We start from the raw sequence: 25,203 nt of genomic DNA, 5'->3' as shown, positions 1-25,203 counted from the left end.
GAATTATCTTTAATTCTAGACCACTGACAGAAAAATAGTCTTCTTTTTGAACTTTAAAACAAAAATCCAGAAACAGTTGAGAGGTCTACAGGGGCAAAGACAGCCTCTCTCTGTAGCTAGCTCCGGTCAGTTAAAATTACAAAGAAATTAGATTTCAAATTTCTCTGGTGTGGTGGACAATTTAAACCAGTGGTCCCCAACCACTAGTGGCCTGGCTGGGGGGGGGGGGCGAGAAGGGAACTGGGCCATGTGAGTGGTGGGCTGGTGTGCGCGCAGCTCAAGTCACATGAGCAGGGGAGGCTGCTCACATGCCAGTTGAGCTACTTGCTTGCACATCAGCCCACCTGTCATGTGGCTCGGGTCCCAATAGGCCACAGCCTATCGGGGACCCCTAATTTAGACTATTCCCCTCAAAATAGAACGGACTTTTTTCAAGCTGCAACAATCTATTTTGTCTTCTTGATCTACTTTCAGATATTCTGACCTACAACTTCATTATCCCAGATGAACATGTTAACTGGGGCAGATTACACATTGCAATCGCAAACTTCTGAAACATCTTCTAGGCTGGGGAAGATCGATCTGGTTTAAGTAATGCTATGGCGCTTAGTAGCATCTGATTGAGCAAGAAATGCATTAAATACCATTAATCAATTTATTGCAAGGAAAACTTGCTTAAAATAGTAAATTTAATTACCCTGAGGGTTTATACCCTACATTTCGATATCTTTCTAGCTCTTCCCCTCAAAATATAAATATTTTTAAAAATTGCCACTGAAAACTGTGAAGTGCTTTGGTTATGTTTTACAAAGTATCTTATTTTTAATCTCTTAGGAATTCCCGGACTTTCGTTCAGGGGTCCCAATTCCCAGGCCGTTGCCCACAACAGGCCATCACCTATTTGGAACTGGGCAGCATGAGAGGTGGGCCAGCATACATGCACATGCGCAGCTCATCTTGCACAAGCGGCAAGCTGGCACACATATGTATGCGCCTCTACACTTACAGTCAAGCTGTTTGTGCATGCATGTGCACACTGCCTCCCCTGCCCCCCACTCCTGCAGCCCGGTTCCCCTCTTCCCCCATCTGGGTCACCAAGCCACAAAAGGTTGGAGACTGCTGTTTTAGTTGAATTCCTTCAGCCAGTGAAAAACAGTGGTTTTCCATGAATTTCCAGTGGAAAGAACACACACACACACACACACACTCAGAAATTTTGAATTATAACCCTGATCATCTTTTTCTTTTTCATTTGCTTTACTGGTTGGGACCAATGCAAATAGAAATCCAATGCAGCTAGAGGGCATCCAATTAATTTTCACTGGCATTGAACAAAACTTAGTGAAATAATTAAATCAACTAAAATACCTTCATTACACAGTAATTAGTTACTTTGTTGGAATGAGACACTTTTTTGCTCTCTAGACTATAAAAGATTGCAGTGATCTGATGGAAATATTTTCTGTCCACTCATTGCCAATTTTGTTCCCAGAGTGATATAACAGATGACATTCAGTACAATAAATTCTTTTATTAAGCATACATTTGAGACTGCTTTAGGGATTTAGAGTGTTCAGTTGCATGCTGAAAAATACGTAATATTATCCTCAGACTGTCAATGTGTGTAACCAAAACGGAGCCACAGGTTACACTACTTTCATTAACAGGAGGAAGAAAGGAATGCAAAAGATGCTTTTTGAATGCAAAAACTAGCTGAAAAGTTTAATTCAAAACTTAATTGTAAAAGTTCCATAACTGAACTATTTGTTAGCAAAACAAACATTTTAGAGAATGTTTTTAAAACATTGGGTGGAAATTGAATTTCAGTTCAACAATAATTACTGAAAATGTACAATTATTAATGATTTCCCTTTTAAAATAAATTAAAGCTGTTTGGCTTATCAATATTTGACATGCTTTAAGGAGGAGTGGGTTCTAATCACCTTTAGCAGATAAATAATTGAATTGTTATAGGAAACTATAAGCCTCTAATCACTAAACAATTCTGCAGAGTTGATATATATATTACTATTTGCAGATATCAAATTAAAAATTAAGAGTAGTGAGAAAAGAAAGAGATATTAGAATTTATATATTTTATGATAGACTACCTTGGATTAGTAGTTTAGGCAGTCCTTAATTTATAACCACAATTGGGACCACATTTTCCATTGCTAAACAAGACAGTTAAGTAAGTTGTACCTCATTTTACGGCCATTTTTGCCAGTTGTTAGATAAGTCACTGCAGTTGTTAAGCTGTAGCTGTTAAGTGAATCTGGCTCCCCCATCAACTTTTTTTTATTGAAAACTGGCCAGAAAGCTCACAAAAGGTTATCAAGTGACCAGCATGAGGATGCTGTAACAATTTTAAGTGCAAGGACCAGTTGTAAGTCACTTTTTTCAGTGCTGTTGTAACTTCAAATTGTTGTCACTAAAAGAATTGAGGACTGTATCACTCCCTCAAAAACATCAGGCTTGAAGGTTCAACTGTATTTTCATCAAATGGTTGCTACATTTGGCACAGTCAGCTAGGAAATGTGTGTTTATCAGAAGCAAAGGGATGTAGCTGCTTACTCCCATTCTTTCCTGCCCTCCAAAATTCCCTCTAGCACTCTCTTCTTTAGGGCGGAGGGGCACATTGGCAAACAAAACACCAAGCTTCTTCACCCAACTTTTTTATTTTCTAAAAATACTATGGATCCTACATCGCTTTACAGATATTGTAAAGAAGCTATTGGAGGCTGGCCTTAGCAAGTTAGTGTTCCATTTCTAAAATAAATAAAAATCTGGGACAGAAAACATAGTAGTATACTTTATCACCCTCAGCTACTGCAAATAACTGAATATTCCTTGAATCATTGATCCTTTTTATGTAAAAAGATACACCTCACTCTTAATCTAAAAGCATGTATGTTTCTGGTAATAAAGCTCTGGCATGAACTCCTACTACAGGAGTAAATGGTACCTGTTCTCCCCCAGGATAGCTGAAACAAAGCTGTTTTTGCAACCTTATCTGAAAAACTACACACATTCTATTTTCAACAGAAAGCAACAGCCTAAATACTTAAAACAATGCAGATATTATTATCTTTTATTCATTAAACATGAAACTCAGTCAGCTGAACATTTAAAAATGTATCACAAATATTATTGACTGACGCTGATAGTTGATACAGGTTGCTGCCAGCATCCTAGGTATCAATCAAGTACCTTCTTAAGATGTACGATGTTCCGAGTAGCGCTGTTTTTTGCAGTGTTATTGGTGTTATTGCAGGAAGCTGCAATTTATTTATGTATTTTGTAAAATTCTTGGACATGCTACCAAGTGCCCGGATGACAATGGGTATCACTGTTTATTATTATTATATACACAAAAATGACAGTATACACAGCAAACGAGATGACCATGCTGGATTTCGTATCACAAATCACTAGTCGAACACTTCCCAAGCGTTTAGGACTGCGTGATGTATCAGCGGATTCTGTGAGCAGATCCCAGTAAGGTGGCCTTCTGCAGCTGACCAATGGTGATCTTGTCAGTGCCAATTGTTTTTAAGTGCTTGCCTAGGCACAGCACCCAGTGTGCCGAGTAATACTGGGACCACTTGCACTGGTTTATGCCAGAGTCTCTGCAGTTCTATTCTCAAGTCCTGATATCTGGTGACTTTTTCAAGTTGTTTCTCGTCAATAATAATAATAATAATGGATAGAAATAGAAATGGGAAAGAATGAGAGAAGATCGTGGAGAGTAAATGAAAACTTGTTTAGATATGAAAAGAATATAAATGAACTTAAAAAACAAATGAAGGAATTTTTTGAAATGAACTTGAATAAGGGTACCCCTATTGAAATTGTTTGGGACGCGAGCAAGGCGTATATGCGGGGGGTACTGATCTATATGAATTCTAAACATAAATCAAATCGACAAAGAAAAAGATTAGAAGTGGAAGGAGAGATAAAGAAAAAAGAACAGTTACTCATAAAAAATTCAACAGATGAAAAATTACAAGGAATTATAAAACTTTTGAAAGATCAATTTCAAATGCTCACAGCGGAACAAGCAGCAACTAATTTACAATTTGCGAAACATAATACATTTTGCAACGCTAATAAACCGGGCAGGTGGTTAGCTTACACACTGAGGAAACAACAGAGTACTCGGACTATTGGCAGTATTGAGTATGGAGGGAAGGAAGTTTTTCAACAAAGACTAATCAAAGAAGCCTTCTTAGATTATTATACCAAACTATATGCCAAAGATGATATACAGAATGAATTTATAAATAAATATCTAGAAGAAAGGAGAGTTATAAAAATTTCTAGTGATCAAAAGGAAAGAACGAGTCTACCAATAACAGCTGAGATTATTGTTGCTATTAAACAACTGAAAACAGCTAAAGCTCCAGGAACGGATGGTTTAACTGCAGTGTATTATAAAACTTTACAAGTAGAAATGATTGAACATCTTAAAGACTTATTTTGTAGCATACAACAAGGGGGTAAAATACCCCCTTCATGGAAAGCAGCTTTTGTATCATTGATACCGAAAGAGGAAGCAGGTTCTACAAAACCGGAAAATTTTAGACCAATATCTCTCCTGAATACGGATTATAAAATCTTTGCAAAAGTATTAGCTAACAGATTAATGCCAGTTATTCAAGAGGTGATTCATCATGATCAAGCAGGATTTATAGAAGGCAGATACATGAAGGATAATGTGAGGCAAATTATAGATTTATTGGAATATCTTGAGAAGAATAAACAGATCTCTGCAGTGCTGGTGTTTTTGGATGCGGAGAAGGCCTTTGATCGAGTGAACTGGAACTTTCTATTAAAGACTTTAAGAAAGATGGACTTTGGGGATCAGTTTGTGCAGGCGGTTTCAGCAATTTATCAAGAGCAAACAGCACAAATTATCATTAATGGAAGCTTAACTACAAACTTCAGTATAGAAAAAGGCACAAGACAAGGTTGTCCGTTATCCCCGTTGTTGTTTATCTTAACTCTAGAAGTCTTGTTGAACACAATACGGGACTCGAGCACTTTGAATGGAATAGTTATAAGGCAAGAGGATTACAGAACAAGGGCATTTGCAGATGATCTGGTTGTTACCCTAACACGGCCGATGGAATCAATAATTCAGATGAAAGACATTATAGAAGAATATGGTATGGTATCAGGATTTAGACTGAATCAGAAAAAAACCAAGATGATAGTTAAAAATATGACAGAAGATCAAAAGAAGGAACTTGAAAGGAAGGCAGGCTTTGAAATAGTACCAAAGGTGAGATATCTAGGAGTCCAAGTTGCAGATTCAAATATAAAACTGTTCCAAAATAATTATGAGGTGTTGTGGCGAAAGGTACAAAAGGATATGGAAACTTGGAAAAACTGCAGCTGTCCTTACTTGGAAGAATAGCAGCAGTTAAAATGAATGTTCTACCTAGGTTTTTATTTTTGTTTCAAATGATTCCGGTGCTTAAAGGTGATAAACAGCTGATGGAATGGCAAAAAGAGTGAATAAGTTTGTTTGGAATGAGAAAAAGCCAAGAGTTAAATTGAAAATTATGCAAGATGTTCATGAAAGGGGTGGCCTTAAACTTCCAAACCTACGACTGTATTATGAAGCAGCAGCGTTGACACAAGCAAGTGATTGGTTTGGAAGGACAAAGACTAGAATATTGAATATAGAGAGTTATGATCTTGAACTTGGTTGGCATGCATATTTACTCTATGAAAATAAAGTGGATAAAGTATTCAACAGCCATATACTTAGAAACTCCTTGATGAGAGTATGGAAGAAGCACCAGTTCAAATGGGTTTATAAAATACCGTTGTGGTTGGATCTTGATCATATTATATGGAATAGAAACATAAAGTCACTCGGGGGGGGGTTTATACAAAGAAGTACTTTTTAATGATGGGGGCAGATGGCAACTAAAGACATTAAATACACTGTTGGAAGAAGGGATTAATTTAACTTGGTTACAGTATAATCAACTTCAACTGAGATGGAGAGAAGATCAAAAAACTGGTTTAATGTTGCATGAAGAAGAATTGGTAAGACAAATAAAAGAGAAAGGCCCAATGCATATCAAGAGGGTTTATAACGTTTTGTTAGAAAGAGATTCAGAAAATGAATTGGTTAAAGATTGTATGATAAAATGGGCGCAAAACTTTGCAGAACCAGTTATGATGGAAACGTGGGAAAAAATATGGGTTCAGAATGTTAAATTTACGCAGTCACAGAATTTGAGGGAAAATTTTTATAAAATGTTTTATAGGTGGCATTTAGATCCTAAGAAATTGTCGTGCATGTATCCTAATGTTCAACCAAAATGTTGGAGATGTGATTGTTTAGATGCTACATATTATCATATATGGTGGACTTGCAAGAAAGTGAAGGCATTCTGGATAAAAATTTGGTGGGTTATGCAAAATGTTCTGAAGAAAAAACTCCAATTTTCTCCTCAATTGTTTTTATTGGGCATAGTTAAGGACTTTTCAATGGGTGAAACAAAATTGATATAGTATATGGTGACAGCAGCTAGGTTACTGATTGGTCAATATTGGAAAAGGGATGTTATGCCTACTATTGAAGAATGGACTTTGAAGGTGGCCAGTTTTGCAGAAATGGCGAAGATATGAGCATACTTAAAAGACCGGACTCAAGAGACTTATGCATGGGAGGGGAAGAAATGGATAGATTATGTGCAGAATAAATATCAAACTAGGAAGTACCAGATAGCTTTTAGTTGAATGTTGTGTAGAAATGTATAGTATATAGGGGGTAGAATAGTTCAATGTCATGTAGAAATGTATAGTACACAGGGGGCAGAATAGATGGGCGGTAAAGTATGATATAATATGATTTGGATTTGGATTTCACCTTGGGGAAGTCAAGGGAGGATGGGAGGGCTAGGGAGGGTTAGGGAGGGAAAGGGGGGGGGGGAAATGGGAAAATTTGTACTTGTAAAACTTTTTCAATAAAATTATTATTGTTGTTGTTGTTGTTGTTATTATTATTATTATTATTATTATTATTATTATTATTATTATTATTATCTCTTTTATTCATTAAACATGAAACTCAGTCAACTGAACATTCAAAAATGCATCACAAATACCATTGACTAGTGCTAATGGTTGATACGGGTTGCTGCCAGCGTCCTAGGTATCAACTAAGTACCTTCTTAAGATAATGTACGATATACAATATGATGATGATGACGTAGACAATTGTCTTCAGTTCATGTGATGGATTCCCCGGATGCCAGCTTGAATGATGAAGAGCTGGCTCTGGGGATTTCAGGGGGGGGGATGGGACTTTGGATGGGAGTGCCAGGAAGTTGATGTGGACTCTGAGCCAGAAGTAGAGAGGCCAGGTACATTGGAAGGGTCACTAAAGGAGCATGTGGATGAACACCCAGCTGGAACAGAAAAAGGTGAGATGCAACTGCAGCTGGAGAGCTCAGAGGCTCCTGCTGGATATGCGAGGTAGGGAAGGCATGCAGCTGGTCAGTGGGGATGAGGGGGAAATGCATCCTTCACCAGATCCACCAGATGTGCAGGGCTAAGCAGAGGCAGGCACAACAGATCAGTGAGGCTACTCGCAAGGAGGCAGCTTTACCCCTCCTGATAAGCTGCATCAGCGAGCACCTATTTAATTGGATGAGTCGAGTTGGGGGTTGTTGGGAACAACCAACACTCTCTATTCTTTGTCTCCGTGATCTTGGCTTCCTTGACTCTGGACTATTCTGCATTTGACCATGTGTTTGGACTTTGTATTTCTTTGTGGATTTTGAACTCAGATCTTGGACTTTGGACTGGACTTGGATTGCGGACTTTGTGGATTCTTGCCATGCTTTTGAATTTGATGTCCTTTGTTCAGATTGAGGATTGCTGGACTCAACAGGGCCTTGCCTTGGGTGAGAATGGTGGTCTGGGCAATCAACATTAAGGGGTTGGACTGTAAATAAAGTCCTTAAAACTTCCTTGTATCTGCACATGTAGACTAAAGCAGGGCAGTTCAGATGGATGGTAGTATTTACAGAATAAGCCAAAATATGAATACACATTGGTTTTCATAACACAAATGCAGAAAATATATACTATCAAGTAAGAAAAAGCACACAGAACAAGCAAATCACTTCTTTATATTAAATGAAATTCTCACAAAATATGTTGTATGCAGCAATTCGTGGGTAGCAAATGACAAAGCACAATAGCCTTCTCCATCTAAACTAGAAGGAACAGAAGTATTCACACCCATTAAAACTTTTGGATAATATGAGGGTTTTATTCATACTGTGGGTTTGATTTATTCATTTGCTGATTAACCAGAGAGAAAGTTCTGTCTAGGCAGCTCATTCTTTTGCAAACTGAATGTTCCATTTAAAATCTCTCCATGTGATTTCACAGCTAGCGGTCCTTTTTGAAAAAGCTGCATGATTAGAGTATTAATCTTAGAAATGCAACTATTTGGGGATATCTAAGCCATGCTCTCTGTCATTGTCCTAAATTTATGAATAAAAGATGGGATTTTTTGTTGTTGTTTCTAATCGCATTCCGGAACAATGCATAATAAAAAGCTCTTCTCACCTGGGGAGAGTCAAATCTTACTAATATTTTCATCTCTACTCTGTTATTTATAACAGTCATTTTAATCAAGCCATTAAGTTTAGGCAGGTAATAGCAGAATTTAAAGTCTTTTCAGATTTAGATTTGGGAAACAAGGGAGGGAGCTATTGATATATAAAGAAAATTTTTACTTTTGCTTTTTGCATCTTTAGTAGATCTATTGAAATTTCCATTGCCAAATTCATTTATTGTCTAATCAAATTTCCCTTTGGTTCGGTGTCTGTGTATATTTTAAGTCAGATCAATAAGTGCATTTTAGTATCATATTTGCAACTGCTATAGGTAATAAGTGATAATACTTCTGAATATCTTCTGTTCTGAATATGTTCTGAATACCAAAAAAAAAAAACCTTGGTTCACAACTTGAACCACATTGTCAAGGGAGGTCACCCAACTTATTACAGTGCTAAACAATCAGATTTAATATGATGTTGCAATACAGATGTATACATCAATCCAAAACTAACTGAAACATAATACTCATGTGAAATGGTACCCCGTTTCCCCCAAAATAAGACATCCCCTGCCGGGGTCGGTTCTACTTACCTTTACTACTGGTTTGCAGCGGAGCCGCGCACATGCGCAGAAGCGTTTTGGTGATGTCAGGATCGCTGTGTGGAGCCTCCCACCGGTTTTACTACCGGTTCTATAGAACCGGTGCGAACCGGGGGCAACCCACTACTGATCCCCTGATAATAAGCCCAATTGGGCTTCTGAGTGCATGGCAATAAGGCCAAGCGCTTATTTCAGGCTTCAAAAAAATATAACACGGTATTATCATTCATTTCATTATTTAAACCAGCAGAATGTTAAATTATAATGTGATGTCTTCCATTGGGCTGTTTCTGATTGTGCACTTTTATTCATATGGATCTGAAAGGGATAGAGTGATACTTCTGCTTCAAAGCGGCCTATCCTTGTACTTCTTCCTTCATGTTCCAAAGCTAAAACGTGTTAAAGCTTGAAATGGGGCAGGAGTAAGCAGGAGAATGCTCCCCATAACACCAATATGACCCCCAAATGAGCAGCACAGAAAACATCTGTTCCTACCAGCAATAATCAGGGAAAGGGGAAGGATAGCAGCAGCAAATCTAAGTATTTTTTATGCATATCTAAAGAGTCTCCCAAGGCTGTTCAGTGACACCCAAAAAAGTCCATTTAATGTTTCAAATAGTGTATTGATGATGTTATCTTGTTTGGGTAATGAAATGTCTGCAAGAAATCCACCAAGCTCAGAGAGCACCAAGGACCCCTTCATAGATGGACTTGTTGGCTGTGAATTCTAGGGACTGAAAACACTGGGCTAGATTCTGTAAGAAGAGCACAAGAGGGAGCCTATTTGTCCAGCCTCCCACTTTCCAATGGTGTCTTTTAAAGCCATCAGCACACAGCTCAACCTATCTACTGAGACAGAATGACTGTTTTCAAGTTCAACAACTTCAGTTGAAACTCAATGCCCAGGATTACAGCATGACTCTGATATCTAGGATTTTCTGACCTATTCCTTCTTCCAACATCTGATAGCAAAGAAATAAGCTGCGTACCAATTTATATTTCTTTTTTCTTCCTGAGATAGATGCTAAACTTTCACTGGTGCGCTACAAGACAAAATTAGTATCCTGGCCAATCCAGCTTGGTATTTTTTAAACTGACTAGCAGTGGCTCTTGAAAGATTTGGGAAATTTTATTTGATTTATTACAATTGCATTTATGCTACTTGTAACATCTATTCTAAACAATAATCAGATCAAATGTATTATGTGATAATTACATAACTAAATAATAATCATAATACTATAATCAAAGAGGGTGTAATGACTCAGCAGTTAAAGACGCTGAGTTTGTCAGCTGGAAAACTGACAGCCCAGGTAGGTTCAAGACTCAAGCACAGTGTGATGGGATGAGTCCCCGTTACTTGTGTCCCAACTTCTGTCCACCTAGCAGTTTGAAAGCATGCAAATGCAAATAGATAAATAGGTACCACTTTGGGGGAAATGTAATAGTGTTCTATGTGCCTCGGGATATAGTCATGCTGGCCACATGACTACAGCAATGTCTTTGGACAATGCTGGCTCGCTTGGCTAAAAAAGCGACATAAGCACTTCCCCCTAGAGTTGGACACGACTGGCAGGGGAAACCTTTACCTTTAATACTATAATCATAAAAATATTGCATCATGTACTATAAGAACCAATAACTCTTCACATAGCAAGTGACTTCCCCACCCCAATGTTATTTGAAAGAACCAGAACTTCTACAACATTTAACAGATCTTATGTTTGGTGAGAGACATTGCACAGAAGAGGAGTTTCTCACGAGTGCCCTCCTATCACAATTTATGAAGAAGAGGGACCCTCAGCAAACAAGGTGTATTTGAATAGGCAGATTCTATTTGGAGTAGGCACTCTTGAAGATAGCCAGGTATCAAGCCATGTAGGACTGTAAAGGTCATACCAGCACCTTGAATTTTTCCTGGAAATAAACCAGCTACCAATGCAGCTCCTACAATATTCATGTTATATCTCAAACTCATATTGTCTTGAGATGCTACTTTGCACTCGTTTCTGGGTGGTCCCAAGACCATTTCACGTAAAGTGCATTACAGTAGATGATGAAAGCATGAGTGAGTAGAGCCAACGCCTTGTGTTCTAGAAATCGGTTCAATTGATGTACCTGTTGAAGCTGGGCAAAAGTCTTCTTGACCAGTTTCCACCAGCAAGAACTAGGAATCCAGGACCACCCCCAGGTTGTACAGGAATTCTTTCTGTAAGGACACAATCCCAACTAGAGCTAACATTACTTTAGTTCAGTGAAATTTTTCTTACCTGAAATTTATAGACCTAGATTTAATTTCAAGTGCTTTTAAAGGAAAATCTCAGCACCTCTCTACAAAATAGAGAATAAGGCTTCTGGTTTTTTTCCTGAGCTAGGGCCTGGTGAGTGGGTCAATAGGAGTCCCATCTACTTTTAGCTCTCTCTCTATTTACTTGGTTTGACTCCACCTAAAAAAGGTGGTTTTACATCAACAATTTCATACACATCCTTCATTGTGTATGCGAGCAAACACCCCTCCCTACAAGCATTGATGATGTTACCTAGCTTGGTACTAAAATGTCTGCAAGAAAACAACCAAGCCCACACCCTTCATTATTGGATGGTATTCATAAAACATAGTTTTTTTTCCTGCCCCAAATAACCATTTTCTTATGGTCTGATAGCCAAGTTTGGTCCTTAAGTGCCATGCCAGTGGCTGTACTTCTAAAAGGAACAAGTGGAGGCAAACCAAGAAAAATAATTTAAGATAGTATTTAATTTAAATTAAACATAGTCAAAGTAGTTCATTTCCAATAATTTACATCCACAAGATATCTTTTGTTCTTATTTTAGAACTGCTTTAAAAAGCTTGGTTGCATCTTGACCTTTGGTAAACAGAATCCATGTTGGTGCTATGGCATTAAGGTTACCTCAACCCTCTAAGAAATAAAACTTTTTTTTTACAGCTCCTCAACTATCTGTAGCTAGGTAAATCCTTTAGGATTAAAGTATTAAAAATCAGGGATTTAACAGTAAGATCCAACACCCCCAGAAGGAGAGTACAATTAATTAGAACTCACAGCTTGAGAGGAGAGCTTTTTATCAGAGTCACCTTAACCACTTTTGATGCTGAGGAAACACCGTAACTTTTTTTTTCTCCACACAAAAGCAGCCAACAGCAGAGCACAACCAGATGTTACCTTTTCTTAAGTTTCTGTAAACCTCCATGACCTTCTTCAAATTAGAAAAGGCAATAAATTTTTTTTAAAGCCACAGGAGCTATCATTAGTGAAGCATTGTAAGGATTTCCATTAATTCATAGCCAGCCAACCAGGAATTTTCCCACAGCTAGCTATATACAAAAAAAAAAAGGCAGGGAAGTCACTAAGTGCTTGGCTGGATCTGAATACGTTCAGAAGTAAGATCAGAAATATCTAGTTAGAAATGAAAACCCAAAGAAGTCTGCTAAGATAATATGCTCTACCAAGTTTTGATTCATCAGAGCAGCCATTCATGGCAAACAACTGAAAATACTTTCACAATAGCTGGAAAAGATGTTAAAGCACGTCTTGTATTTCACAAGAGAATGTTCCAGCAATGCTGGACTATACTTTTAATAAGAAAAACAAAGCATTGATTCCTAAATACCATTTTTTGAGACTTCCTTGCTGCATTACAGAGCTTGTTCCACCATTTAATAACAATATCTATTTTATATAAACCAAACCTGCAATTCACAATTATGTTGTAATGTTTTACAAAAATTAATCAAAGTGTGAAAACTCAAGACAGAATTGAAATGGAGAGTACAATTAATTTTTTTTGGGGGGGGGAAATGTGAAACATTAAAAATCATAGCTTTCGCCAGTTACATAAATGTATACTATTTTAAAAGTCTTGTCATAACAAGCTGTGTAGCTACAAAAAAATGTCTCAAGATTACAATGTTGAAAAAGGAAATTATTCAGGAAATGTCTATTTCACATACTGTATCACTGGGAAAAAACCCAGGTAAATCATTTAGGATTTTGAGCAGGCCACTCACTGTATCTCCCTTCCACTGTTTCTACTCTTAAGTAGTAAAATATTTTTTAAAAAATCTGTCAAGACTAATAACAAGAGCCGGTGTGGTCTAGTAGTCACTAGGAGTCCAATGGTTAAGGCATCAAGCTAGAAGCCAGTGGACTATTGAGTTCTAATCCTATTTCAGGCATGAAAACTGGGTGACTATGGGTCAGTCACTGCCTGTCAGCCCAACCCACCTCACAAGGTTGTTGTTGTGAGGAAAATAGGAGAAAGAAAGAGTATTAGATATGTTTGCCCCCTTGACTTATTTATAAAAATAATAAAGGTGGGATAAAATTAAAACAAGGTTACTTGAATTCAGGCAGGCAATTGTTTTATACAATATGTTTCCCTGAACTATGATATTGGATAGCTGTGCAAGCTGCTCCATGTTTGAAATGTATCCTGGGTAAAAACTTCTGAAATATTTGTTCCACAGTCAATCTCACAGAGAAAGGAAGCCAGACAGTGGTGGGTTCCTCCCGGTTCAGCCAAGACAGTAGTGATGACGATATGACGTCACCGAACCAGTTCTCTTTGTTCAGGACCTGGGCCCTCCTGCCCTCCCGCCCCACGTTATTCTTACCTTTTATTTGGCCCCACCCCCAATCTATTGCTCCCTCCCAAGTCCCAGCTGATCGGCTAGAAAGAAAAAAACTGTTTAAACTCTTGCCGCGGGGCTTCAAAGGGCCACCCTACAGCTGATCAGTATTAAAAGGCAGTGTGGTGGTAGACCGGTGCCTCCAAAAACAAATGAGTAGACCAGTACAGCTCTGCAAGCAGTTAAAAGCCTGGTAGACCAGTATCTCTGCTAAATTCTAAAGAATTGTCACATGACCATCAAGCCACGCCCACAAAATAAGCCACGCCCACAGAACCGGTAGTAAAAAATTTTAGAACCCATCCCTGAAGCCAGAAGAGATTTTGCCAGCCGCTGCCATAATTCATTAATTGTTATCAATGATGTATATCTCATACGAAACCATTTCTAATTTGGTTTGCACTTCTTGTTAAGCCATAATAGTGATAACTTTTTTGCAATTTACGAAGTATGGTTTCTGGTTTGGTCCAATATGTGAACTTGGTCAGTGCTGATACACAGTACTCAATGGTTAACCAAACAATTGCTTCTTGATATAGAAATACAGGCAGTCCTCAACTTATGACCACAATCGAGCCCAAAATTTATGTTGCTAAGTGAGACATCTGTTAAATGAGTTTTGCCCTATTTTACAACTTTTCTTGCCACATTTGTTAACTGAATCACTGCAGTTCTTAAATTAGTAACACGGTTGATAAGTGAATCTGGTTTCCCCATTGACTTTGCTTGTCAGAAGGTCGCAAAACGGGATCACATGGCCCTGGAACACTACAACTGTCATAAATGTGAGTCAGTTGTTGAAAGAACCAAATGTAAATCACGTGACCGTGGGGATGCTCCAATGGTCATAAGTGTGAAAAATGGCCATAAGTCACTTTTTTCAGTGCCGTTGTAACTTCGAAAGGTCAAAGTTATTTCACCTTTAATGGAAAAGGTGAAATATTCAGGAGAAAAATATCCTTTTTGTTTAGTCTACACCAGTGTTTCCCAAACTTGACTACTTTAAGATGTGTGGACTTCAAGTCATGCTGCCTAGGGTATTCTGGGAGTTGAAGTCCAGGCATCTTAAAGTGGTCAAGTTTTGGGGGAAAAACTGGGCAACACATTTTGCTAAGCGAGAGCATTAAAAAAAAAGTTCAGAGCTGTGGACAGGAAGACAATCACCCACAGATGCGCTTACCAGCTTTTGAATAGCCTGTTTTGTGATTCTGGAGGAAATACGGTAAATAGCCACCAGGGATAATAACCATAAATAGTCTGTCCATTAATTTGACAACATTTTTAAAACTGTTTTAAAAGATGCATCACCAGTCTCATCCTGTGGTGTAAAGAAGTACTTCCTTTTGATGGTTGATGGTTTGAATCCTTAGTGCCGCATAATGGGGTGAGCTCCTGTTACTTGTCCCAGTTTCTGCCAACCTAGCAGTTTTAAAGCAAGTAAAAAATGCAAGTAGAAAAATAGGGACCACCCTTGGTGGGAAGGTAACAGTGTTCCGTGCACCTTTGACGTTTAGTCATGACGGCCACATGGCCACGGAGACATCTTCGGACAGCGCTGGCTCTTCGGCTTTGAAAAGGAGATGAGCACCGCCCCCTAGAGTCGGGAACGATTAGCACATATGTGTGAAGGGAACCTTTACCTTTACCTTTATTCTCCTTATTTAGTTGTAATATTGCTTGAAAGGGTGAAAAAAGTCTGTCCTTATTTTGTGTGTGTGTGTGTGTGTGTGTGTGTGTGTGTGTGTGTGCACGTGTAAAATAAACACATAAACACACGCATATAGACATAAAAACATACAGTATAGTCTCCTCCTAACTACTGTTTTCCCCTCTTCCAACACTTCCACTTCAGTTTGATTAACTATGATTTATTTAACTATACCTGGCTAGGTTTGGCTAGCTCCACACAACATATTGAGACAAAACCAAACAAGCCACATGATAACATAGCATGATGGGTGACTCCCAACTCATGTGCTGCTGTATCTAGGGGCTTCTAGATGCAAGATGATACATTTGGATGGCAATAAGTTGAAGAAAACTACTTGCAATGTATGTTGAAGGTGTTAGTTGTATGTGAGAAAAAGATCAATTGCTGAAATTCTTGCAGTCTCATATTTTCTTTAAAAAAAAAGTTTATTGGAAGATTTTTGTTTTAGATAGATGCAAAGAGATCAAAATATCTTCCAATTAGGGACAAGAAGGTTGAATGAAGGTTAATCACTTCATCAAGTTATCAGGATATTGAAGTCCTAGAGCAGGACTGGAAAACAGATCTAGGCATAGACTGTTATACACACTACACTAACATCTATGCTGTTCTTGATCAGACTACTGTAAAAATGCTTAATGGTTTGGAAAAAAAATCATCTAAGGAAATAGCAACTTCCTTTCAGTTTTGGAGGACAGCAAAAGGACTCTTTGACCAAAAGACCAATTCTACAATGTCAACTCATAGAATAAATCTTTATCTCACAATATCAGCTAAAAAGACTGCTGAGTTCATAAACACATGTTCATTCCCAGATATTCATTGCACATATATTCTGGAGTAACAGTGTCCGTAACATGCTGAAATAACATCAAACAATGATTCATGCACATAATACAAATGCTGCATCTTCAGCATTTATGTCAGCATGTCATTACAAAGATACCATCACTGCATCTCCACAGCACCCACATTAACCTTATTAAAGTAAATTTTACTCAAAAACTGTGAGGTTTTTTTCCCCCAACTTGGATATTTCTAGCCCTGACTTTGAAACCCTGAAGTTACAGAGATTCTACTAAATTATTTTAAAATAAGAACATGACTTCACAGGACCTAGTCCAACTTTTTTCACCCTAGGTCTATTGGTAGTACAACTTCCGCATTACTCAGCCAGCTTGCTATTGGCCTTATGTATTCTTCAATACAAAGAAATGGTGCTAGGTTAGGGAAGGGTATTATTGAGAGCATCCTCCCATCCAACTATTTTACAGAAAATAATCAAGAAACATGAGGCTTGGTGCTAGGCAAACACTTTCATTCTTCCCCTCCTATCACATGGCAATCTGGCACACAGTACATCTGATATAACAAGTCTCCGATAAACATATTTGCATGACTACAAATGTCTAGCTTTGTCCCAGAAGATTAACCAATTAAGCAAAGATGGCTCTAGCATGTGTTAACAAGAAAAAGGAACCACGGGAGTCTTCTTCAGGCATTTATGCCCCTTCATAGATCAGAAGGATTACACAGATGAGTCTTCCAGTACCACCCACTCTGCCACATCATTGTCTCCACGACCTTCTTTTCACTCACAATTTTTGGTCCAGTTTTGAACCTTAATCTTCCAGGGTCCTCTAATCACATAGATGCCATCCACCTCTACAGCAATGAACCCCACTATCGCAATACACTACTATAAGACAGAGGGTATAGAACCATTCAAAAGCCAAAAGAAGGATAACTCATGGGAAGGGAGATCAAAAACGTTCAAGTAGGTTTTATGAACATAGGAAAAATCATCTCCTTGTGAATATTAATGTTTCTCCTATTTCACAAAATAAGAGGCAAAGCAGAAGACTATTATTTAAAATTAAAAAGATCATTTTGCTGCTATTTTGATAGGAAGGCAGTTGTGGGACTTCATTTAATTTATCAGTTCATGTTTCTTGTTTAATCTTGATTTAAAGTATAGTATTTGTCATTATAAACTATAGTTTATTGTTCATCAAATTTGGAAATTATGGTTTATTTAATAATGATTTAGTATGAACTGGGAATCCAGACAGTCTCCCTTCCCAGTACAGAGATGGTGCTATTCCGGATAATCACAAGGTGTTTTCTAATTTACAAGTATACCTTGATCATAGGTATTTTCTAATTTACAGAGAAATGTCATAGGTGATGTATTTCAAAGTGCAACAGAATTTTTCTATATGACAACAAAAGAATCTGCTTTCATGATTGCAGTGTTGCATTCATTGCAATATTAATGAATACTATTGTCAATATGAAAGAAGTTCTCAATATTTCACACAAAACCATTATATAAATATCAAACAAGTAGCTCTAGCCCATGTTTTAGAACAAGTTTGATTCCCACCTAACATTTTTAAATGGGATGTATCAGATTTATCAGGTTTTGTACCAAATAATATATTTTATTACCCTACTTAAAATATTTTATTTTGGTAAAATGCCAGTTAAGGGGTTAGGGTTAGTATGTATGTCAAAGGAAAAAGTAAAAAAAAAAAATATATTTCAAGTGTGGAATAATTGTTTTAACCTTATTGTTCACCAGAGGAGCTTTGTTCTTTTGTCATTTATTTATATCCTTAATATGATACTGAAAGGATGGGGCCACTGGCAATTCCCATCTTTTAAAAATAATTAAATGGGCAAGTTCACTTCAAAAATGTGCACAATTATTTTAGACTGATGGAGAACACGTGTCCTTTATTAAAGAAACTTTTCAAACAAGGCTCTCAAAGTTTACTTGATCAATCTCTGTTACACAATCTATAGCATTACCTTGAACATGTTTACTCATAATTAGTATGCAGAGGTCTAGGCTATAGCCTCCAGTGGTGAAATCTAATTTTTTTTACTACTGGTTCTGTGACCATGGCTTGGTAGGTATGGTGTGGCTTGGTGGGTGTGGCAGGGAAAGGATACTGCAAAATCTCCATTCCCTCCCCACTCCTGGGGGAAGGATATTGCAAAATCTCCATTCCCACCCCACTCTGGGGCCAGCCAGAGGCGGTATTTGCCGGTTCTCCAAACTACTCAAAATTTCCACTACCGGTTCTCCAAAACCTGTCAGAACCTGCTGGATTTCACCCCTCATAGCCTCCCTCTAAGGATAGTAGATGCACACTTAGTAGAGCATGAAGTCATCTGGACCTAAATGCAACACATATTTCTTGCGCTCTCTCTGTCTTTCTCTCTCTCTCTCTCCCTCTCAATTTCCAGTTAAGATGTATCAGTAAGTTACCCAAATACTTTGATCCAAAGTCAATAGGATTCTTTCATGTTTCCACCTTGTTTTTAACAAAAAAGAGGGGAACCCTCTCTTTTATCACATACTATAAATAAGGAACTTGAGGATTATAAATAAACTATACTAAGCATTGCTGTCTGAATGGGATGCAATTACTTCAGTCCTTGTGCTTTTTCAATCAGCCAGTGTCCCTGCAGTGTTTAGAGTGGTAAAGGGGAAGTGGCCTGTGGTTAAACAGAGGAAATACCGAGGAATTTTAATACAGCAAATAGTCTTTTTACTTCCTACAGGATAGCACTTCAAAGGCAGCCTTGCCCCAGAGCAGACAATGTGTTACAGGGGCCATCAGTCATTTAATAGTATGGCAAGTCTATTCAAAATATACAAACAGACCAAGACAATTGCTATGCAAACAAGGCAATTGGTTTTATTCCACAATCAGTGCTTATGAATGTGGCCCAGACTGTAATCAGGGTTTTCTCTTCCCCCCCACAACACAAAACATTATAGCTTTTTCTTAAACAACTGAAATGAACCAATTACTAAAGCAAAGAGCAGAGAAAATGTGATGGTAAGTAAAAGCAATCTTTAGGTGACTGCAAATTAATTTTGTTACGATGGAATGAATTCTATTTTTTTCAGCTAAATTTAAATTTCTGTGGCTTTCTTGTCAATAGAGCAATTAATATCATTTTTATTAGAAAATACACCAAATCTTTGAGAAGCATTAGAGCTTCTAAGGTTCTCATGTACATATAACTAGATTTTAAAATCTGCAAATCAATTATTAACTCTAGCAAGTTGTCCCTCTAAAAGTTTAGCTCTTTTCCTATTGCTATATATTTATTTTCAGGTATGAACACAACTACTCCATGCCAGCAGGTCACGTCCTTTGTTTTTTTTACAACTTATCTTACAATTTATCTGTGCAATTTATAAAGCTGCCCATCTCTGGGCGGCCTATAACAAAGCTTAACAGTCAATAATTACCTAAAAATCCATTACCATAATTATTAAAAACATTAAAACCACAAAAGTCTATAAAAAATAAAGCAAGAACAAAGAAACAGCAGAAGAAGGGATGTTAATAATACCGGAGCCACTTCACTAGTTCACCAGTCTCCTAGACCCCCCAACCCCCACCCCTCTTCATGACCCCAGGAAATCTTTGTGGCAGTTTAACAACAACAAAAAAAGAAGTAATGAAAGTCACTGGTGCCAGTCATCTGGAATCTTTAATAAGGCTGAAAACTGAAAGGAGGAGGAAAGTGGTCTTTCTTTTTTATTTCTCACACACACACACCAAGGAAAATCACACTTAGGGAACCCAAGGAAATTGCAGCTTATGGGAGAGACAAAAGGTGAAGCCCTAAAACTCTTTTTTATCACCTTACCAACACTCCCAGTTACCGTCTTTCCGGTAAAGATCAGGCCTGTAACCAAACCAGCCTTCAGGGATTAAAATGACAAAGGCCAAGGCGATCGCCTTTTATCCTCTTCTCCCGGCACAGGTTTAGTTAAGGCGGGAGAAGAATTAGGGAGACAGGCGCATAAAAGACCTGTGGAGCGACTTCACACTTGTTGCTCCCTCCCTCTCCGCTGCCCTGTCCCTCCTTCCTCCCCAGCCTCCTTTGATGCGAAACTGCAGTCAAACTCCGCCGCCAACCATCCCAAAAGCTTACAAATGCCAGCTGGCCCTCTTGTTTGCTCGACGGGGAGCGCCAGCAAGGAACAAGCGGAGAAGGAAGGAGGGAGGGAGAAAAAAGGGAGGGAGGGAGGAAGGAAGGGAGAGAAGGAGGGAAAGAGAAAAAAAAGGAAGGAAGGAAGGGTCAGACTTGCTTGCATAGCTGTGCTTGCAGCAAAGTGCCCACCACGCAAAGCGGGCACACTGTTGCCATCGCCCGGCTGTTGGTGTCCCGAAGCGCTTTAAACCGAATGGTATCTGGCACCCGGCAAACTTGGTGTCTTTTCCTGCCTTCGGTCGGAATAAACCGAACTTGGACCCAAACACACCGTGATCAAATCCATCCAAACCCCAAACCGTCTTACTTACCATCCAGGCGCAAGCCTCGCCCGCGGATCCTTTTCTGCCACCGCCGCCGCCGCCGCTGCTGGTCCCTCCGGCGGAGACGGCCAGACGCGGGCCATCGAGGCAGGCCGTGAGAGAGAAGAAGAAAGAGCAGAACTTGAGCCAAAGTGCCATCGCTTGCCTGGTAGCCTCCGAAGTGCAAGTCGGAGCGCCAGAAGTTAACTTCAGGTTGGGGAAAACCAGGAGGGGGAGGGAGAAAGCAGCGGCACGCATGCGCCACGGAGACTCCACCGAGACCTTCGTCCAGGGAACTGCTGCTTTCCTCTCGCCCACCCACTCACCCACCCACCCACTCGTACCTTGCGGACGGAGGAAGTAGGGGGCGGAGGGGGGCGGACCACCATTGCCATTTGTCTAGGTGCGGGAGAGGTCAGTTGGTCCTCCCCTTCGAGGATGTTATGATTTAATTCAGAACAGCTGAAATGCTGTACAAGCGGCGCAGAACGTCTTCAAAGGAAGACCTCGGGGGGGGAAAATGCTCAACCACCATCTGTCTCTCAAAAAGGAAGTTAAAGGAAGGAGAGGTGGGGGATGTGCTCTTTTCAAATGTGCAAACGTTTATACGAGTCTGGGGCAAGAAGTAACGAAGTACCAAAAGTTAACCTCCCTTGAGTGGGGGAGAGACTGCATTTGAAAAATCCGGAGGCTTTCTCCTAAAACTGATTTCATGTCAGCACAGGATTTGCTTCTAAGCTTTTGTGTTTTCTGGTGCTAATATATAAACCAGACTGCAGCACAAGTCTTTTTAACCGTTTGTAAAGCATGAACTTTACAAAACCTGTTTCCGGCTTCCTCAACTTGATGCTTTCCTGATATCTTCCCATTGCTGCCTTCCCAGCAGAGAAACATGAGAGCTATATGATTTTTATTCAGAGGTAAACCTAGTTTTTCATTGTACCTTTCTCCATTGGTCCTGAGTTAATGTTAGTGTTCAGCATAATTCAGAATGCGAAAATGGAAACATTTCAAAGTTAAGATTCCTTTGACTCCTTACTTACCCTGATTTCAGCAGATTGGTAGATTCAAGCTGGAGCAGGCAGTCTCAGAGGTAACCAGACTCTGAGCCATGTAGGACAGTAAGGATGACAACCGGAATCTAAAATTGCACCTAGAAGTTAGCTGGCAGCCAAGGTAGCATTGTCAGAAGTGGAGGAAACTTAGCCAGAAGTGTAAGCAAACCTTGATTGCTAACTGCTGAATCAACTGAAGCTTCTGAAAGATTTTCAAAGGAGGCCCATGTAAAGAAAATTGCAGTAGTCCAGATGTCAAAGGTAAAGGATACTGTGAGCAGTTGTGATATTACTTATCAAAGACTGATAAGACCTTATTAAAATTGGTTAATTTTAATAATTTGAAGAGTATGCTTGGATATTTCTTACTGAAATGAGAGAAAGGTATATTTATTTAGCTGTTTTGTTTATATCTCATTTCTTCACCCACGAAATAAAAGAAGTTTGCTTGGTTCATTTTCCCAATTTCTCTGTGAGATTAATTAGGTTAGATTAAAAAAAAAAACACTGGCATGGCCCAATCAAACATTTTCTGTAAGATCAGTTAAAATGTTGCAGGTTTCTTTTTTTTTCTTTTTTCTTTTTTCTTTTCTTTTTTCTTTTCTTTTTTTTTTTTTGCAGTTACACGGTACTTATTAACTTTCATTGCACAGCCACACATCCCATTCCAATGTTAAGCAGAGGAGTTGTGAATAGGATTTCTGTCTCAGACACACCCTCTTAGCTGTTAGAGTTTGGTAAAAATGCTTCAGCATTGCTGGCCCTGGCCAGATGGGCAGGAAGGCACAAATTGAAAAACAATTAGTAGGTGAGAACTTTTGGTATACATCCCAATAGAACCTAGTGAAAGTCTGGTAGCACCTTTTCCTAATAACATCCGGTGAAATTTACTGCAGCTTTTGCTTTTTTAAAAACTGGTTTCAATTTAAAATTTAAATTTAAAAACCTTTTTTTTTTGTTGTTAGTTGCGAAATCATGTCTGACCCACCATGACCCCATGGACAATGTTCCTCCAGGCCTTCCTGTCCTCTACCATCTTCTGGAGTTCATTTAAGCTCACGCCTACTGCTTCAGTGACTCCATTCAGCCACCTCATTCTCTGTCGTCCCGTTCTTCTTTTGCCTTCAATCTTTCCCAGCATTAGGCTCTTCTCCAGTGAGTCCTTCCTTCTCATAGGTGGCCAAAGTATTTGAGTTTCATCTTCAGAATCTGGTGTTCTAAAGAGCAGTCAGGGTTGATCTCCTCTACGACTGACCGGTTTGATTGCCTTGGAGTCCAAGGGACTCGCAGGAGTCTTCTCCAGCACCATAGTTCAAAGGCCTCAATTCTGTGGCGCTCAGCCTTTCTGTGGTGCTCAGTCCAACTTTCACAGCCATACATTGCAACTGGGAAAACCATAGCCTTGACGATATGCACTTTTGTTGGCAGGGTGATGTCTCTGCTTTTTAGTATGCTGTCTAGATTTGCCATAACTTTCCTCCCCAAGAGCAAGCGTCTTTTAATTTCTTGGCTGCAGTCCCCATCTGTAGTGATCTTGGAGCCCAGGAAAATAAAATCTGTCACTACTTCCATTTCTTCCCTATCTATTTGCTAGGAATTGAGAGGGCTGGATGCCATGATCTTAGTTTTCTTAATGTTGAGTTTCAGGCCAACTATTGCACTCTCCTTCTTCACCCACATCAAGAAGCTCTTTAGTTCCTCTTCACTTTCTGCCATTAAAGTGGTATCAACTGCATATCTGAGGTTATTTATATTTCTCCTGGCAATCTTAATTCCAACTTTTGATTCATCTAGCCCTGCCTTTCTCATGATGTGCTCTGCATATAAGTTAAATAGGCAGGCAACAATATACAGCCTTGCCAGACTCTTTTCCCAATTTTGAACCAATCAGTGGTTCCGTGTCCAGTTCTCACTGTTGCTTCATGACCTTCATATAGGTTTCTCAAGAGACAAATAAGATGGTCTGGTACTTCCATCTCTTTAAGGACTTTGCCACACAATCAAAGGCTTTAGCATAGTCAATGAAGCAGAAGTAGAGTTTTTCTGGAACTCCCTAGCTTTCTCCATGATCCAGAGTATGTTGGCAATTTGATTTCTAGTTCCTCTGCCTCTTCGAAATCCTGGTAGTTCTTGATCCACATACTGCTGGAGCCTAGCTTGTAGAATTTTAAGGATAACCTTACTGGCATGTGAAATGAGTGCAATGGTGCGATAGTTTGAACATTCTTTGGCATTGCTTTTCTTTGGAATTGGAATGTAAACTGACCTTTTCCAATCCTGTGGCCACTGTTGAGTTGCTGGCAAATTGAGTGTAGCACTTTTACTGCATCATCATTTAAGATTTTGAATAGCTCAGCTGGAATACTGTCACCTCACTAGCTTTGTTGTTGTTCAGATTTCCTACGGCCCATTTGACTTCACATTCTAGGATGTCTGGCTCAAGGTCAGTGACCACCCCATCGTGGATATCAGGGAAGTTACGCTCGTTCTTATATAGTTCTTCTGTGTAATTTTGCCACCTCTTCTTAATCTCTTCTGCCTCTGTTAGGTCCCTGCCATTTTGATCCTTTATCATGGCCATCTTTGCATGAAACGTTCCCTTCATATCTCTAATTTTCTTGAAGAGATTTCTGGTCCTTCCTATTCTATTGTTTTCTTCTATTTCTTTGCCCTGTTCATTTAAGAAGGCATTATTATCTCTTTCAGCTATTCTCTGGAATTCTGCATTCAATTGGGTGTATCTTTCTCTTTCTCCCTTGCCTTTCGCTTCCCTTCTTTCTTCAGCTATTTGCAAAGCTTCCTCAGACAGCCATTTTGCTTTCTTGCATTTCTTTTTCTTTGGGATGGTTTTAGTTGCTACCTCTTATACAATGTTGTGAACCTTCGTCTATAGTTCTTCAGGCACTCTGTCTATCAGATTTAATTCCTTAAATCTATTTGTCACCTCTAATGTATATTCATCAGGGATATGATTTAGTTCATACCTGAGCGGCCTAGTGCTTTTCCCTGCTTTCTTCTATTTAAGCCTAAATTTTGCAACAAAAAGCTCTGAGCCACAGTTCAGCTCCTGGTCTTGTTTTTACTGTCTGCGTAGCGCTTCCCCATCTTTGGCTGCACAACACATAGTCAATCTGATTTCTGTGTTGACCGTCTGATGATGTCCATGTGTAGAGTCATTTTATTTATTTATTTATTTATTTATTTATTTATTTATTTATTTATTTATTTATTTATTTATTTAATTTGTATACCACCCTTCTCCCAGAAGGG

General features: G+C 38.9%; 1 protein-coding gene across 2 annotated transcripts in view; it reads right to left on the bottom strand.

Annotated features, from left to right (window-relative positions):
* Positions 1-21,136, bottom strand: part of IL17RD (interleukin 17 receptor D) — a 53,134-nt gene extending 31,998 nt beyond the window's left edge. Inside the window, exons 1-2 of one of the 2 annotated variants that reach the window (XM_070933631.1) lie at positions 20,929-21,037; positions 19,856-19,872 (exon numbers count right to left, since the gene is read on the bottom strand). In XM_070933631.1, the coding sequence (XP_070789732.1) occupies positions 19,856-19,872; positions 20,929-21,037 (126 nt within the window). Of the gene's footprint in view, positions 1-19,855; positions 19,873-20,887 lie in introns of both variants that reach the window. The other variant, XM_070933630.1, reaches the window with a different exon arrangement.
* Positions 21,137-25,203: the final 4,067 nt, after the last annotated feature.

The sequence above is a fragment of the Pituophis catenifer genome, unplaced genomic scaffold (genome assembly GCF_029215685.1).
Source record: "Pituophis catenifer annectens isolate HBS135680 unplaced genomic scaffold, rPitCat1.0.hap2 SCAF_2, whole genome shotgun sequence".
NCBI lineage: Eukaryota > Metazoa > Chordata > Lepidosauria > Squamata > Colubridae > Pituophis > Pituophis catenifer.
This window is presented reverse-complemented; position numbering and strand designations above follow the sequence as displayed.